This window comes from Orycteropus afer, unplaced genomic scaffold (genome assembly GCF_000298275.1).
Source record: "Orycteropus afer afer isolate SDZICR_OR568_19922 unplaced genomic scaffold, OryAfe1.0 scaffold00027, whole genome shotgun sequence".
NCBI classification, from domain to species: domain Eukaryota; kingdom Metazoa; phylum Chordata; class Mammalia; order Tubulidentata; family Orycteropodidae; genus Orycteropus; species Orycteropus afer.
The window spans coordinates 8,327,912-8,344,209 of NW_006921614.1; the positions used below are offsets into that span (position 1 = coordinate 8,327,912).

General features: G+C 40.6%; 1 protein-coding gene across 1 annotated transcript in view; it reads left to right on the forward strand.

The window, feature by feature from the left end:
• Window positions 1-2,105: 2,105 nt before the first annotated feature.
• The window catches only part of RPP40 (ribonuclease P/MRP subunit p40), a 42,475-nt gene continuing 28,282 nt past the window's right edge, over window positions 2,106-16,298 (forward strand). The window contains exons 1-2 of the mRNA XM_007935349.2: window positions 2,106-2,228; window positions 5,098-5,242. Of these exons, the coding sequence (XP_007933540.1) occupies window positions 2,106-2,228; window positions 5,098-5,242 (268 nt within the window). The remainder of the gene's footprint in view (window positions 2,229-5,097; window positions 5,243-16,298) is intronic.

A 16,298-nucleotide genomic window follows, 5' to 3' on the forward strand; every position in this document is an offset into this window, starting at 1 on the left:
CAAGGAGGGGTCGCTATGAGTCGGGTCCGTCTCAACAGCTCATAACAACAACAACAACCGGTGGTTTAACTTTCAGACAAAAAATAGACAGGCCTAGGAAGTGAACAATTACACTTGGGAGGTGTACTTATTAGATCAGCCCTGGGAGATCAGAAGGGCAGCATTTGCACAGGGAGAAAGCTCAGAGGGCAGGAGTGCAGAGGCAATAACAACACAGGGAAAAGAATAACCACAGGGAGGAACTGGTAAGAACTGTTACACTGTGAGGATTGCAATCAATGTCGTGAATCAGAATGTGTACCAACTGTTGACTGGAAAACAAATTTGCTCTGTACACTTTCACCCAAATCACAATAAAAAGTTAAAAAAAAAATTTTCTCCTTCTTGTCCTTTAATCACTTCATTCTCAAAAAGTTATTGATGTTAAGTTCACAAATATGACCATCATATTGTAGCTAAAGTACCAAAAAATTTGTCAAATCCAGGGAGTATAAAACACCAGCATCAATGAAAACAATGCATATGCACATGCATTCAAAACTGTGTGATTGCAAGCTTAAGAGATATTGACAAACTCAGTTCCAGACCACCAAAGTCAACATCACAATAAAGTGAATCACATGGATTTTTTGATTTCCTGGTGCATACAAAAGTTACGTTTACACTACAATGTAATCCATCAAGTGTGCAGTCCCATTTTAAAAAAGTTTGTACTACTGTGAGAATTATCAAAATGACACAGATACAAAATGAGCACATGCTATTGGAAAAATGGCATTAATAAACTTGTTTGATGTAGAGTTGCCACAAAACTCAATTTGTAAAAAAAAAAAAAAAAAAAAGCAAGTCTTGTAAAGCGGAATAAAGCAAAATGGAATAAAATGAGGTGTGTCTGTAATTGGATAATGATATCTCAGAGGCAAAAGTGCATTAGAAAATTCGAGAAGTAAATTAGCTAGAGTTTTAAGCCTTGTAGGCAGTGGTGGATTACCCAATAAGCAACCCCGTTAAGCACAGGATTCTTTGTGCTTACTTAGTAATCTATAGGGAACCGTTTCACATGGGTTTCACAAGTGAAACGGTTCCCTGCAGATTAGTAAGCACAAACAAAGAACCCTGTGCTTACCTCACTTACTGGGTACTCCTTCCTGTCAGGGACTGTAAATTTGAAAACAGGCTTTGATTCTGTAGGACAGTTCTGTGGGCTTGGGACAGAGACAGATGCCAGCCATACCTAGAAACAGAATGAATGTGGTGAAACAACGTGAAATTGTTCACTAAGACTAGTAAGCGGAAGCTCTCTTTGCTTATTAGGTAATCAGACACTGACTGTAGGTATATTGATTGATACATGTAACCTGGGTTTAAGGATCTCTCGTGGCATAGTGGGTGAGTCATCTGGCTGCTAACCTGGAAGGTTTGGGGGTTCAAACCCACCAACTGGTCCGCAACAGGAAGGTGAGACAATCTACTTCCATTATGATTTATAGCCTTGGAAACCCAATAGGGGTCGCACAGAAAATGCTTTTATTGTTGTGACTAACAAAATGGATATTTTTATGAAAAATAATAAATTTCTGCTTAAACACGACACAAAAATTTTATGTATTTTGTTGATACTCTGTGACAGTCGCTCGTGCAGTCCGCAAACAGCCCCGCCCCGGCCCAGTAACACCACTAGTTAAAAGGAAAAGTGGTTTATAATCGTTAAGTTTCAGGTTCCCAAGCACCGGATATTTCCACTTAATGCGGCAAATTATGGTTTCAGAAACCCATCAGGGTGACCCTGCATGGGTTCCCAGAAAGTTCACTTACGCTCCCAAAGGCCCTGGGGCCGCTCAGCCAGTCCCCACCCGCGGGGTAAAGTAGCCACGTGCGCTGCCCCGCAGCACTGAGCGCTTCCGCGAGGCGGGGCTGGGCGGAGCAGTGGGGCGGAGAGAAGCACAGGCCGGGCGGGTTCAGATGCCGATAGAAGGAGCGGAATGGAAGGAGGGAAGGGGTGGAACAGAAGAGGAGAGGGCTGGCAGAGGCGAGGGGGCGGGGCGAGCGGAGGGGTGGGGTGCAGCGAGCTCCTGGATGGCCGCCTACCCGAAATTAGGTAGAGTATGGCTACTGTGCGCAGGCTGAGGGAGGTGCCGCGGCACTTGCTGGTCTGCGAGAAATCCAACTTCGGCCACAACAAGTCGCGCCACCGGCAGCTCATGGAAACTCACTATCACAATTACAGAGTAAGTCGTGTCGTCCCTGGGCCGGTTTGGCTCTAGTCCAGCCACAGGCCGCAAACGACGGAGAGGCTCGGGGAGAGATGGGCTTTGCTCGACCAAGCGAACCTGTCTTTGATGCACGCCTGGACCGGGCGGGATGGTGAGGCTTGGGTCCCTTGCACGGCATTCTGGGAAGCGTAGTCCCGCAGTCGTTCCTGAACTGGCGTATTGCAGACCTGGGAGGACTACAACTCCTAGGGTGCACCGGGCCTGAGACTGGAACCCGATTTGGGAGCGTGGGTAGGGCCACTATCATGGTGTGTACCTTGTGGTTACCCAATCCTCCCTGGCGGAGTCGACACACCAGGAGCGATGTGAGAGGCCTCAGAAGCAGGGAGTTCCAAGCGTGTGATGCCTGCACTGTGCAGCCGCGTGTTGGCCACGTGCTACTCGCTTTTACCCAACATCTGGCGTCCGACTTCCTCCTGCCCACCGCTGTTTCTCTCAGCAGCTTGATTTTTTTCTCACAGCCGCATATCTGTGGATCTTTTAATCAGGCCCAGTTCGATTATAGAAGCGACTTGCTTTTATAAACTGTCTATGAGAACCGGATTGATGATGTATGAGAAACTGTCAGTTGTACCTGCCTCTCAGTTTTCTCCAGCCACAGTGCACCATTTCCGCAGCTCTTGGGGAGAAATTCCCTGTCGTTGGCTCACAGGCGCAACTTTAGAGCTGTTACGGATGGTAACATCGTTGCATCACGAAAATGTCATGCTCTTGGGGTAACATTTCCACAGATGTGGTCGTTGAGGCGCTGGTGAGGTTAATTCTTAGAGGATCTGCCGAAAGTAGAGGAGAACCATTCCAGTTCCCAGGCACTGACTAGTGGGCCCTTCTCACCAACTCATTTAAGTGAAGCCTCCAAAAAGTCAACTTTTGGGTAATAATGGTTTAAACATTTTGCATTTTAAATTTAATCAACCTATGGGAGAACAGTGTGGAACAAAACTCAAAATCATTTTTAAAAAGGGGAGCCAGGTTTGCTGATCTGATGGAACCCCTGAGACTTTGGCCACCAGCTGCCCTTCAGGTCTGGAATGGAACCCATTCCTGTGGCTGTCAGCCAAACAAAAGACAGGCATATGAGCTGAACATTTATATTAGGTACTCATTGGAGAGCTCAATCATGGGAGAACATAGAAGGGCTATGTATGCACAGGGAGGCAGCCTTGTGGGGCGGCAGGAGTATATGGGAGGGAAGGACACAGGGAAGAGGTTAACTATGGGGAAGAAGTGGGAAGAGAGCTGTTGCATTGTGGGAAATTGCAGTCAATGTCATGAGACAGAGCTTATGTGGACTGCTGCATGAAAAATGAATTTGCTCTGTAAACTTTCACCCAAATCACAACAAAAGTTAAAAAAAAAAATTTAATCAACCTAATGGTGATGTAAGGAGCTCTAGTGGTATAGTGCCTAAGGCATTTGACTGCAAACTTGAAGGCTGGCGGGTCAAATCCACGAGCCACTCCTTGGAAGGAAGGTTGGGCAATTTACTTCCGTAGTGACACTGTCTCGGAAACCCAAGGAGGCATCGCTATGAGTGGGATCCAACTCGAGGGCACATAACAACAACAACGGTGATGTAGTGCCTAAGGCATTTGACTACTAACCACAAGGCTGGCGGTTCAAACCCACCAGCCACTCCTTGAAAGGTTAGGCAATCTACTTCTGTGGACGTACCACCTGGGAAACCCAAGGAGGGGTTGCTATGAGTTGGATCCCACTCAAGGGCAGTGGGGCAGTGAGTTTTTTCTTTATTTTTTTTAAGTCACAATTTAGGCCTGACTGGACAGTTTCTCAGAGATGTTGACCCTGATCCCTCAGGGACAGACTGTAGTTACAGCTTAGGCAGAGAGGTTTTCAAGTTGTGGAGCACCTGAACTTGGCAACATTTGAAACCTTTCAGGTTCTAACATCTCTGCTTTGGGTGGAAAGCTCATCAAAAATAGCATGGTCTGTTTAGTGTAGAAAATGGAAACATCCAGGAGCACTTTTGCTTCTATGTATCATTTTAATAGGGAGCTCTGGTGGCGTAGTGCCTAAGGGGCTTGACTGCTAACCAGAAGGTTGGCAGTTCAAACCCACCAGCCACTCCTCAGAAGGAAGGTTGGGCAATCCACTTCTGTAGTGATATTGCCTCAGAAACCCAAGGAGGGGTCGCTATGAGTCGGGTCTGACTCCATGGCACATAACAACAACAACAACATCATCATTTTAATAATTGGATGTGCTTAAATTCCTTATACTTTAGGTTACAGTTCTTTTGAGGATATTGCCAGGGTAAACAAATCCCAGTATATCTAATTGTATAGGTCCTTAGATGGTCCTGGGTGGTACAAACAATTTGGTAGTTCAAACTCATTCAGTGATGCTGTGGAAGAAAGACCAGGCAATCTGCTTCCGTAACAGTTACAGCCAAGAAAACTGTGGAGTTTTTATGCAGTTCTTCTCTAACATATGGGACCACCTTAAGTGGGAACTTACTCAACAGCAGCTTATAGATTATATGTCCTTGAAAATGAATTAAAGTACTAAACAGGAAATAAAATATATTGCTCATTTGCAAAAGATAAAAGTTTTGTTAAACTTCTCTGCTTGGACTCTCCTATACTGTATGTTTGAATGCAGAAACAAACTTTAGTTGTCAGATTTCTCTTTCCCTAGGATTTGTAAATTAACTTACGCATTTTTTTTTTTTGGCCCATATTTGTGTTCTAGGGAAAACTGTGTAGGAGTAGTTAGTAACTTTCATGAACTTATTTCATCCCTAACAATTCAGATGTTAATCTACATGAAAATAAGATCATGTTTATATTATACATTCCAATAGGTTTCGTTTTTGATTCCTGAATGTGGGATACTATCGAAAGAGCTGAAAAGCCTGGTAATGGAAATTGGACCCTATTACTTTGTGAAGAATTTACCTCTTCATGAATTGATTTCACATGAATTCATCAACACCTTTGTAAAGAAAGGTAAGGAAAACTGATGTCTTAATCTGGGAAGGTGGGGAACTATAGGTAAAACACATGGTAGTACTAGGGTTCTTCTCTTGTTTCAGTTATGGACTGTGGTGACTGTCAGTGTGGCCAGGTGCCCGCAACACTCTCCTCCACCCCAGTATTTTCATCACACTCTTTTCCTTTAGATGCTGGTTTCTGACTACACTTTTCCACAGTGTTGGATGAGATTTAGCAACATGAGGGTAATAGTCATCCTAATGGAGGAAGGATTAATGTAGAACATCTGGCACTCTGTCTGTTCAGTTCACTGCTGTTGGGTATGTGACTGCCGAGGCCACTGTGTCTTGAGCTATCTCAAAGGATACTCTCCTCTGGTCACCACAGCTGCAGTTCACAGAGCCAAGTATTCATTGTGATGTGGTGTCTTAGATTTTGTGGCTCTAATCCTTCTTTCCTTATCCCATTCCTAGTCATATCTACTGGGCTGATTGCTCTCTTCTGGTTCTTTGGGCTTCCTAGGCCCCTGACGGCCATTTGTTTGGCACTGTATTTCAGAAAGTTTTTATAGGAGTCCCTAAGTTGTACAGATGGCTGCTAAGGAAAAGGGTAGAGGTTTGAGTCCACCTGAGATACCTTGGAAGAAAGACCTGGTGATCTACTTCTGAAAAATCACCCTTTGAAAACTCTATGGAGCACAGTTCTACTTTGACACACATGGGGTCACCAGGAGTAGGAATTGATGGCAACAGACTTTTTTTAAGGGGGTCTGGTCTCAGTACATAAGTCACCCCAATTGAGCTCCCTGTACAGTAGTCCTTACTTCCCTTGTTGTCAGCCCCTACGCTTGTCCTCTCCAACAGAACTATGAAGAATTCTATGTCTGGTAGCTGCTTTCATTCTGATGCTACTGGGACTGCTTAAAAAGCAGGGCAACAAGATCTTACAGACATTATTTTTTCATCTGCATTAAACTTTGGTATTCCTTTTTTTTTTCCCTCCTCTATTTGTTTTTCTTTCTTTTTTTTTTTTTTAAATTGTGATTTGGGTGAAAGTTTACAAAGAAAATTCACTTTCCCTACAGCAATTCACATACACTTTGTCTCATGACATTGACTACAATTTACCACAATGCAACAGTTCCCCTTCTACTTCCTCCCCATAGTTACCTCTTCCCTGTGTACTTCACTCCATGCTCTCCTGCCCCCTGAGCTGTATCCCTGTGCACACACAGCTCTTCTATTCTCCCATGATTATTTTCTCCAAGGAGTGTATCTACCTAGTGTAAATGTTCATCTCATATGCCTGTCTCTTGTTTGGCAGAAAGCCACAGGTATGGGTTCAATTCCAGACCTGAAGGACAGCTAGGGGCCTTAGTCTCAGTGGTTCCATCTGGCTCTATAAGACCAGCAAACCTGGTCCCCCCCTTTTTTTCCCAAATGATTTTGAGTTTTGTTCCACATTGTTCTCCCATTCTATCCAAGATCTCCTACATAGATCACCCTCTGAGAGGTTGACAGTGGTAGCTGGGCACCATCTAGTTCTTCTGGTCTCATAGTAGTATAGGCTGAGGACTGCATGGTGTACCAGTTGCTTGAACTAATTGTTTCCATGAATCTTTGTTTTTCTTCATTCTTCTTTGCTGTGGACAAGGAGAGACTCGTCGTTGCATCTAGAGGGCTGCTTGCAAGCATTTAAGATCCCAGTTGCTACTCAGCAAAGTAGGAGGTGGAACAATGTTTCATGAAGTATGTTATGCCAGTTGAGCCTGATGCCCCCTGTGGCTATGGTCCCGAGCCCACAGGTCCAACTACTCGCTCCTGGTAGCTGTCTGTGCCAAAGAGTTGACTACAACCTTGTCCCTTGTCAGCTCTACTATATACTTGTAATTCTTACAGAATATAGTAATACACTTGTAGAAACATTGTCTGCCAACCCTATACATGGTCTTGGGCACACTCCCCCTTGCATAGACATACCTAATAGTTCAGCCTGTCCACCCATCTATCCACCCATATATCCGTGTTTGCCTTCACTGACAACATAGTACTGTATGTGCAGAAGGGTTCATCTTTGTTGTCTGTACCTCCCACGTACCACTCTATGTCTTCCTCTTCCTCACTGCTACCTTGTTGATCACTAATATTTGGTACATTACCCTTCTATTCACACAAATCACTACTTACCTCCACCTGTCTAACAGTGTTCCTTCCCCTCTCCTCCCACTCTTGGTAACCAACAAAGAAAATTTCCTTCCATATATAAACCTTTCCTTGACTTTTTATAATAACGGACTAATACAATATTTGTCCTTCTGTGATTTGACTTATTTCACTCAGCATAATGTCCTCCAAATTAATCCATGTTATGTGGTGTTTTGCAGATTCTGCATTATTCTTTTGGGTTGCATAGTATTCCATTGGGAGCTCTGGTAGCATAGTGGCTAAAGGCAATTGACTGCTAACCAGAGGGCTGGTGGTTCAAATCCACCAGCAACTCCTCGGAAGGAAGATGGGGCAATCTACTTCCGTAGTGATACTGCCTCGGAAACCCAAGGAGGGGTCGCTATGAGTCGAGTAGTGATACTGCCTCAGAAACCCAAGGAGGGGTCGCTATGAGTCGAGTCCGACTCAACGGCACATAACAACAACAACAACAACAGTATTCCATTGTGTATATGTACCATAGTTTGATTATCCATTCTTCAGTTGATGGACACCTTGGTTGTTTCCATCTTTTGGCTATTCTAAATAGTGCTGCAACAAACATGGGTGTGCATATGTCTGTTTTTGTCCTGACTCTCAGTTCTTTAGGATATATACCTAGTAATGGAATAGGTGGGTCAAATGGTATTTCTAATTCCAGCTTTTTAAGTGGTTTGGGTGGTTATTGTAAATGTAAATTTAATTTTTAGAAGTTCCCATTCATCTAGTTTCTCTTAGGCTGTTTCTGCAACTCTCTATCTCTTGAGTGGTGCATTTAATCCATTAACATTCAGTGTAATTATTGAAAAGTATGGATTGGTTGCTATCATTTTGTTACGTGTTTTTTCATGGTGTTCCTGGTTTCTTTGTTCCATATTATTTTCTGTGCTGGGCTCATTATGTTTATGAATTGTGTTATCATTTCCTTTGTTGCTGTTGTTTTATTATTTGCTGAATGTTTGTGCTTGTCCTCTTTTTTATTGTGATGTGCAGGTTTATCATTTTTCTTTGAGGTTACCCTGTGATTTGTAATTTTTTCCCCGAGTTTAGAACAGTCCATTCTGTCTTGCAACTCTCTTGACTTCCTCACCATTTAGAAGTTCTGTAACTACACATTACTTTCCCTCTTCTGGTTTGTAGTTGTCCTTAATTGCCAATTGATGTATCTGGTTCCCTGTTTACAATTTTGTAAGCTTACTTTACTTGGATATGTCCATAGCTGTGGTTTTTGGGTTACATCATCTTGTGTATTAATGGTCGGTGGTTGTCTGCTATTATTGGTATCCTGTTCAAAGGACTCCCTTTAGTATCTCCTGTAAGGTTGGTCTGGTTTTAAAAAATTCCTTTAGTTTCTGCTTATCTGGAAATCTCCTAATTTCACTATCTTATTTGAGGAACAATTTTGCCGGATATATCATTCTTGGATCGAAATTTTTCTCTTTCAGGGTTTTATATGTGCCATCTCGCTTGCATGGTTTCTGCTGAAAAATCAGAGCTTATTCTTACTGGCTGTCCGTTGTAAGTAACTTTTTGTTTTTCCTATGCTGCTTTCAGGATTCTTTCTTCATCTTTGGTTTTGATGGGCTTGATGATGATATGTCTAGATGATTTTCTTTTGGTGTCTATCCTGTTCGGGGTTCATTGGACTTCCTAAATGGATATATTCTCATCTTTTGTCATATCAAGGAAGTTTTCTTCTAACAAATCTTGGACAATTTTCTCAGTGGTTTTATTTTTCTCTTCCTGTTCTGCAATTCGAATGACACATAGGTTATTCCTTTTGATGATATCACACATGTACCTTAGGCTTTTTTCATATGTTTTGATCTTTTTCTGATTGATCCCTTTCTCAAGACGTTTTCAAGTATTTGTCTTCAGTCTCTAATTCTGTCTTCCATTGCATCCATTCTACTCCTTTGCCCTTTCAATGTGTTTTCTATTTCTGAAAATTTAGTATAGTATTAATCTTTTGGATTTCTATCTGTAGATTTTGAATCATTTCTAATTTTTCATTTATTTTGTCATTTTGTCCTTTTATTTTCTTCTGAAATTGTTCTAGGGTTTTGTCTGTATTTTCCTTTATTTTGTCAGTGTTTTTTCTTGATCTATCTCTCAGTCCTTTGAAGATACCTAAGTATAATTCTTTTGAATTCCTTAACAGGGAGTGCTTCTTCCTCAGGGATGTGTTCTGGATCTATAACCTGTTCCCTTATTTCTACTGCTTTATCTTGCTTGTGTGGGTTATGATGGTCTGTTGTCTCTGAGACATTGTGACGTTGTTGTATTTAGAACTCTGTTAACTGTTTGTGAAGAGCAGTTAAGGGTGAGTCAGGTTTTTCCTGGTGGTTGTTTATTGTTGGCCAGTTGGTAGAGAAGGAAGTGGTGGTTCTCACTCTGTAAGTGAAGCTGCAGGAGGTGTGGGGGTAGTTGTGGCGTATGGGCATTATTGCTGTCTCCCAGTCAGTTAGACAAAAATAACAAATAACCATCAACAAAGTAAAAGCAAGTGGACAAAAAACATAGCATGTAATCACACAGGAACAATAACCAAAAAAATAAAAGAAAAAAACCCCGCAATATCTGGGGAGAGGGCAATATGAGAATAAAGGTAGAGTAGGAGAATATTGAAGAAAAGAATGGGAAAAATGCAAAAAGTAAAACAAGGAATGAGGTTAACCACGAGAAAGAAAAAAATGGGAACCAGGAACAGGGAAGAGAGAAAAAGCTGGAAACTTGAATCTCAGAAGGGAAGAATAAAGAATAATAATAAAAAGGACAATAATAATAGTAATAATTTTAAAACAAGCAAAAAGAAACTGATAAAAAAAAGGGGGGGGAATCTGGGGGCAGGGTGGAATTGAACACCTAGACTCCGTTAGAGCACACAGACTGTGATGGAATTTCTGCTGGTCCAGAAGGTGGGTGGGAATGAGGGATGGCCGCACTTCCATTCATCAAGAGGGTGTGTGGGATGTAAGAGTAACAAGGGAAATATCACACCTTTCCATTCACTGGCATTTGGAATGTTCTTGCGGTTCCCAGCAAGTGGATCCTGTTCTTTAGTCCCCAGAATCTGGGAGAATGCTGTCACTTTAAATATCCAAAATGGTCAAGCAGCTTGTAAACATTCAAAATGGCTGCACCCTCCGGACAGCCAAAAGTTCACAGCTCAGCCTGCTTTCCTCTTCAATGCTTCCTCTCTTATTCACCAGCTACCAGTGCAATCCTTGCAGCCCCTGGCTGGCAGGGCCAATTTTTAGGTTAATTCTTAGGTCCTCAAACCTCTCAGCAACATCCAAGTTGTCTGCTTCAGGATCGCTGCCAGACCACAGCTCCATATGTCTCCTTTTTTGGTGTTTTCATGTGAATTTTCTTCTACTACTTGGAGTTTAGTCCACTTCTATATCCTTTCCTTCAAAGCTCAGGGCTCCAGGATTATCTTCTCTGTATTAATTGGTTCCCCTTTTCTTTGTTGAAGATGGTCTGTGCAGTCTTTCTGCCTATTCTGCCATCTTACCGGAACTCCTGGTATTCCTTTTTTAGTGATGTAGACACTTGCTGCTTTTCGGGCACTTTTACAAATCTTACCAAGTTTAATCCTCGTGAGGTAGGTGTTATGGTCTCTACTTATAGATGAGAAAACTGAGGCTCAGCTTTCTTTTTAAAAATGTATATTGTTAGGTCTTTCTTTTTAATTTATTTTATTTTGTAGTTATTTAGAATATAAATAACAACATACACCAATTCAATAATTTCTACATGTACAATTCAGTGACATTAATTACATTCAAGTTGTGCAACCATTCTCACCTCCCTTTTCTGAATTGTTTCTCCCCCGTTAACATAAACTCACTGCCCCCAAGTTTCTCATCTAATTTTTTGCGTTACTGTTGTCAGTTTGATTCTATATAGATAGTTCTTAAAAGAGCACATTGCTCAAGGCAGATGTTCTTTCCTAATTAAGTTAAACTGATTAGTTAACATCAGGGATATTCTTGATATAAGGTTTAAAATTCTCTTAGGGCGATAGTGTCAGGAGTTCACCTAGACTTCATGGGTCCAGAAAATTTGGATTCCATAGGAATTTGGCATACTGTTTTGCAATTTTACCCTTTTGATCAGGATTCTTGTATAAAATCTTGGATCAAGACATTCAGTAATAGTAGCAGGTACCATCCAGTTCTTCATCTCATGGCAAAGGAGGCAGTTGTTCATGGAGGCAATTAGCCATAAATTCTATTTCCTCCTCCTATTCCTGACTTCCCTTCTTCCTCTGTTGCTCCAGGTGAATAGAGACCAATTATTGTACCTTGGATGGCCACTTGCAAGGTTCTAAGACTGCAGACACCATGCAACACACTACATTATAGAACAGAAGTAGTAAACACAATTAGACCAATTAACTGGGATATCTGATGAAACCATGACCCTAAACATCCCAACAAATCCCATGAAGTGTTTGGTTGTACATTAACACCCTCAGCAGCTGCTCTTTTTGTTGTTGTTGTAAATATATTCATCATGTATCAATACAGCATTTACCAATCCAACTTTTTACATGTGTACAACATATTGACAGTAATTACATTAATGAGTTGTACAACCCTTATCCTTATTAATGTTTCCAACTGTAAACCAAAACTCAGTGTTCCATAAGCAATAAACCCTCCTTCATTCCACTCCCACCCTGGTAACCACTGATAAACTTTGATCTCTATAAATTTTCCTTTCTAATCTTTTATATAAATGAAGTCATACAATATTTGTCCTTTTGTGATTGACATTTCCCTCAGCATTATATCTTCAAGCTCCATCAGTGCTATAGTATGGATCAGGACTCCATTTCTTTTTCTGGCTGGGTAGTATTGCATTTATGTACCACATTTTGTTTATCCATTCTTTAGTTGATGAGCATTTAGGTTGTTTCCATCTTTTGGCTGTTGTGAACAGTACAAATGTAAAATGAATCTGCTTTGTAAAATTTCACCCAAATCACGATAAAAAGTTAAAAAAAAAAAAAAAAGGTGGCATAGAGCTTAAGGCAGTTGACTGCTAACCAGAAGGCTGGCGGTTCAAACCCACTGGACACTCCTCAGAAGGAAGATTGGGCGATCTACATTTGTAGAGTTACTGCCTCGGAAACTCAAGGGGGTGTTATAAGTCCAATTGACTCAACAGCTGTGAGTTAGTTTTTTGAGTGCTGCATTCATTGAATGTTGGTGTACATATGTCTGCTTACATCACTGCTTTCAAGTTGCATAGGTGTATTTCTTGAATTTGGATTGCTGGTAGTTCTATTTTCAGGTTTTTGAGGAACTGTCACACTTTTTCCACAACAGTTGTACCATTTTGCATTCCCATCAGCAATGGATAAGGGTTCCAATTTTCCCCATATCCTCCCAAACATTTGTTATTTTCCATTTTGTCTGTTTGTTTGTTATCTTAGCCATCCTTCTCAATCCAATCCACTGCTGTTGAATCTGTTCCAACTCATATCAACCCTGTACGACAGAGTAGAACCATCTCATGGGGTTTCCAAGGCTATAAATCTTTAAGGAAGCAGACTGCCTCATCTTTCTCCTGTGAAGCGCCTGGTGTGTTCGAACTCCTTGCCTTTTGGTTAGCAACTGAATCTTTAACCACTATCCCACCAGAACTCCTTATCCATCCTGGTGGAAGTGAAATAGTAACTCATTGATGTTTTGATTTCCGTCTAGCTGATGGCTAATGATGTTGAGCATCTTTTCATTTGAATATTCTCTAGGGTGAAATGTCTATTCAAGTCCTTTGTCCATTTTATGATTGGGTTGTCGTTTTGTTTTTACATTGTCAAAGCTTTATATAAATTTTGATTATTTGTTTCTTACCATGTAGAAGGAGTTGTGGCAGTACGGTTAAAGCATTGAGCTGCTAATCAAAAAGTTGGCAATTAGAACCCACCAGCCACTCCACAGGAGAAAGATGTGGCAGTCTACATACGTAAAGATTTGCAGCTTTGGAAACCCTATTGTGGAGTTCTACTCTGCCCTATAGGGTTGTTATGAGTCAGAATCCATTTGATGGCAGTGGATTATCATATATATCATTTTTTCCCAATTAGTAGCTTGTCTTTTCACTTTTTTTTCAATTCTTCTTTTTTATTATACAAATACAACACATTTATTGTAGAAAGAAACTCAAATACAGATAAGCAAAAAGAAACAAAATTTCCCATCACCACCTATGATAACTAGTGTTAATGTTTACTATGAATTCTTTTCACTTTTTGGTGTAAGATCTTTTTGATGAACAAAAGTTTTCATTTTTATGAGGTCCTGTTTATTTTGTCTTTGCTGTTTGTGTTTTTGTTGTTAATGATAATTTTTAAAAACTAGACCTGACTGCCTTGCCCCTATTTATTCTTCTACAAATTTAATTGTTTTAGTTTTCACATTTAGATCTTCAGTCCATTTTGAGTTTTTTATGTGTATATAGTGTGAGGCATGGATCCTGATTCATTCTCATGCAAGTAGAAACCCATTTTTCCCAATACCATTTATTGAATAGACTCTTCCTTCTCCTGAATGGACTTTGCATCCTTGTCAAAAGATACGTGGGTTTATTTCTGGACTCTCAGTTCTGTTTCATTGGTTTGTCTGTGTCTCGTTATACAAGTATCAGTTTAGTTAGATTACTATAGCTGTATAAACCAAAAATCAAAACCAAACCCACTGCTGCAGAGTCGTATCCAACTCATAGCGACTCCTTGAGTTTCCGAGGCAGTATCACTATGGAAATAGATTGCCCAAACTTCCTTCCAAGGAGTGGCTGGTGGGTTTGAACCACCAGTGTTCTGATTAGCCGTCAGATGCTTTAGGCACTACACTACCAGAGCTCCTTACAGCTGTATAATATGTTTTAAAATCAAAAAGTGTGAGTCTTCTTACTTTGTTCTTCTCCTTCAAAGTTGCTTTAGGTATCTAGGACCTCTTCCATTCCACATGAAGTTGAGCATTGATTTTTTTTCCATTTCTGTAAAGAAAGCTATTAGGATTTTGATCTATAAATTGCTTTGGATAGTATTGACATATTAACAATGTTAAGTCTTCTAGTCCGTGAACATGGGACGTCTTTCTATTTATTTAAGCCTTCTTTAATCTCTTTCAGCAATGTTTTATAATTTTCATTGTCTAAGTCTTTTACTCCTTCTGCAGTGATACCGCCTTGGAAACCCAAGGAGGGGGTCACTATGAGTTGGCTCCGACTCGACGGCACATAACAACAACAACAACAACAAGTCTTTTACATCCCTGATTAAATTTATTCCTAGGTATTTTATTCTCTTAAAGCAACTCTAAACAGAATTGTTTCCCTAACTTTTCTTCTAGATTTCTCTTTGCTAGTATTTACAAATCCAACTGATTTGTTTTTGTTTTTGTTTTTTACCCAAGTTAATACATGTCTACCCTCTAGTTAGTGGTTTATGCTTCCTTTCCCACCCACCCCTGGTAACCACCAAAGAATATTACTTTTTTGGTGAAACCCTGTTTTTGACTTTTTGCATTAGTAATCTCATATAATATTTGTCCTTTTCTGATTGACTAACTTCACTCAGCATCCAAAAAAGAAACCAAACTCACTGCTATCGAGTCGATTCTGACTCATAGGGACCCCTCCTTGGGTGTCTGAGGAGGTGTCTCTATGGAAGTAGATTGCCCAGTCTTCCTTCCGAGGAGTGGCTGGTGGGATTGAACCCCCAGTCTTCTGGTTAGCAGTCAAATGCCTTAGTAGGCACTATGCCATAATGGCCTCTAAATTCATCCACGTTATCAGATGTTTTGCAGATTCATCATTGTTCTTTAAAGTTGTGTAGTGTTCTATTGTACCATAGTTTGTTGATCTATATCTCCATGATGGGCATTTAGATTATTTCCATATTTTTGCTATTGTGAATAGAGGCATGATGAGCATGGATATGCATATAAGTGTTTATGTCACAGCTCTTACTTCTCTAGAATATATACCTAGTAAGGAGCTCTGGTGGTGCAGTGCCTAAGGCATTTTACTGCTAACCAGGAAGTTGGTGATTCAAACCCAACAGCCAATCTGTGGAAGGAAGATGAGGCAATCTACTTTTGTAAAGTTTTACTGCCTTGTAAACTCAGTGGGTGTCACTATGAGTCATAATTGACTTGATGACAGTGGGTTTGGTTTTTTCTTTTTCAGATATATCTAGTAGTGGGATTGCTGGATCATAGGATATTAAGGAAGCACCATACCGGTTTCCACGATGGTTGCACCATTTTACAGTCTCACAAGCAGTGTATGAGGGTTTCAGTCTCTCTACTCTTCACATAATTTGTTGTTTTCTGTTTTTTTGAATTTTGCTGTTAGTGCTGGGGTGAGATGATATCTCATTGTTGTATTAATTTGCATCTCTCCACTGGCTAACGATCACTAGCTTTCTTCATGTGTTTGTTAGCTGCCTGAATATCTTTAGTGAAGTGTCTGTTCATGTTCTCTGCCCATTTTAAAATTGGATTATTTGTCTTTTTGTTGTTAAGTTGTTGAAGTTTTTTATGAATTTTGAAGATTAGCCCCTCATCCGATATGTTTGTTGCTAACATTTTTTTCCCTCCAGTCTGTGAGTTCTCCTTTTACTCTCTTGGTGAAATCTTCTGATGTACAAAATGTCTAATTGTTAGGAAATCTCAGTCATCTGTTTTGTCTTCTGGTATCTGTGTATTTTTAGTTATGTTCAATAGTGTATTTATACCCTGAATTAGGGTCCTTACGTTTGTCCCTGTATTTTCTTTGATGGCCTTCAAATGGTTTTATGTTTTACATAAATCAGGTCTTTGATTCAGCTTGAGTTTGTTTTTGTATAT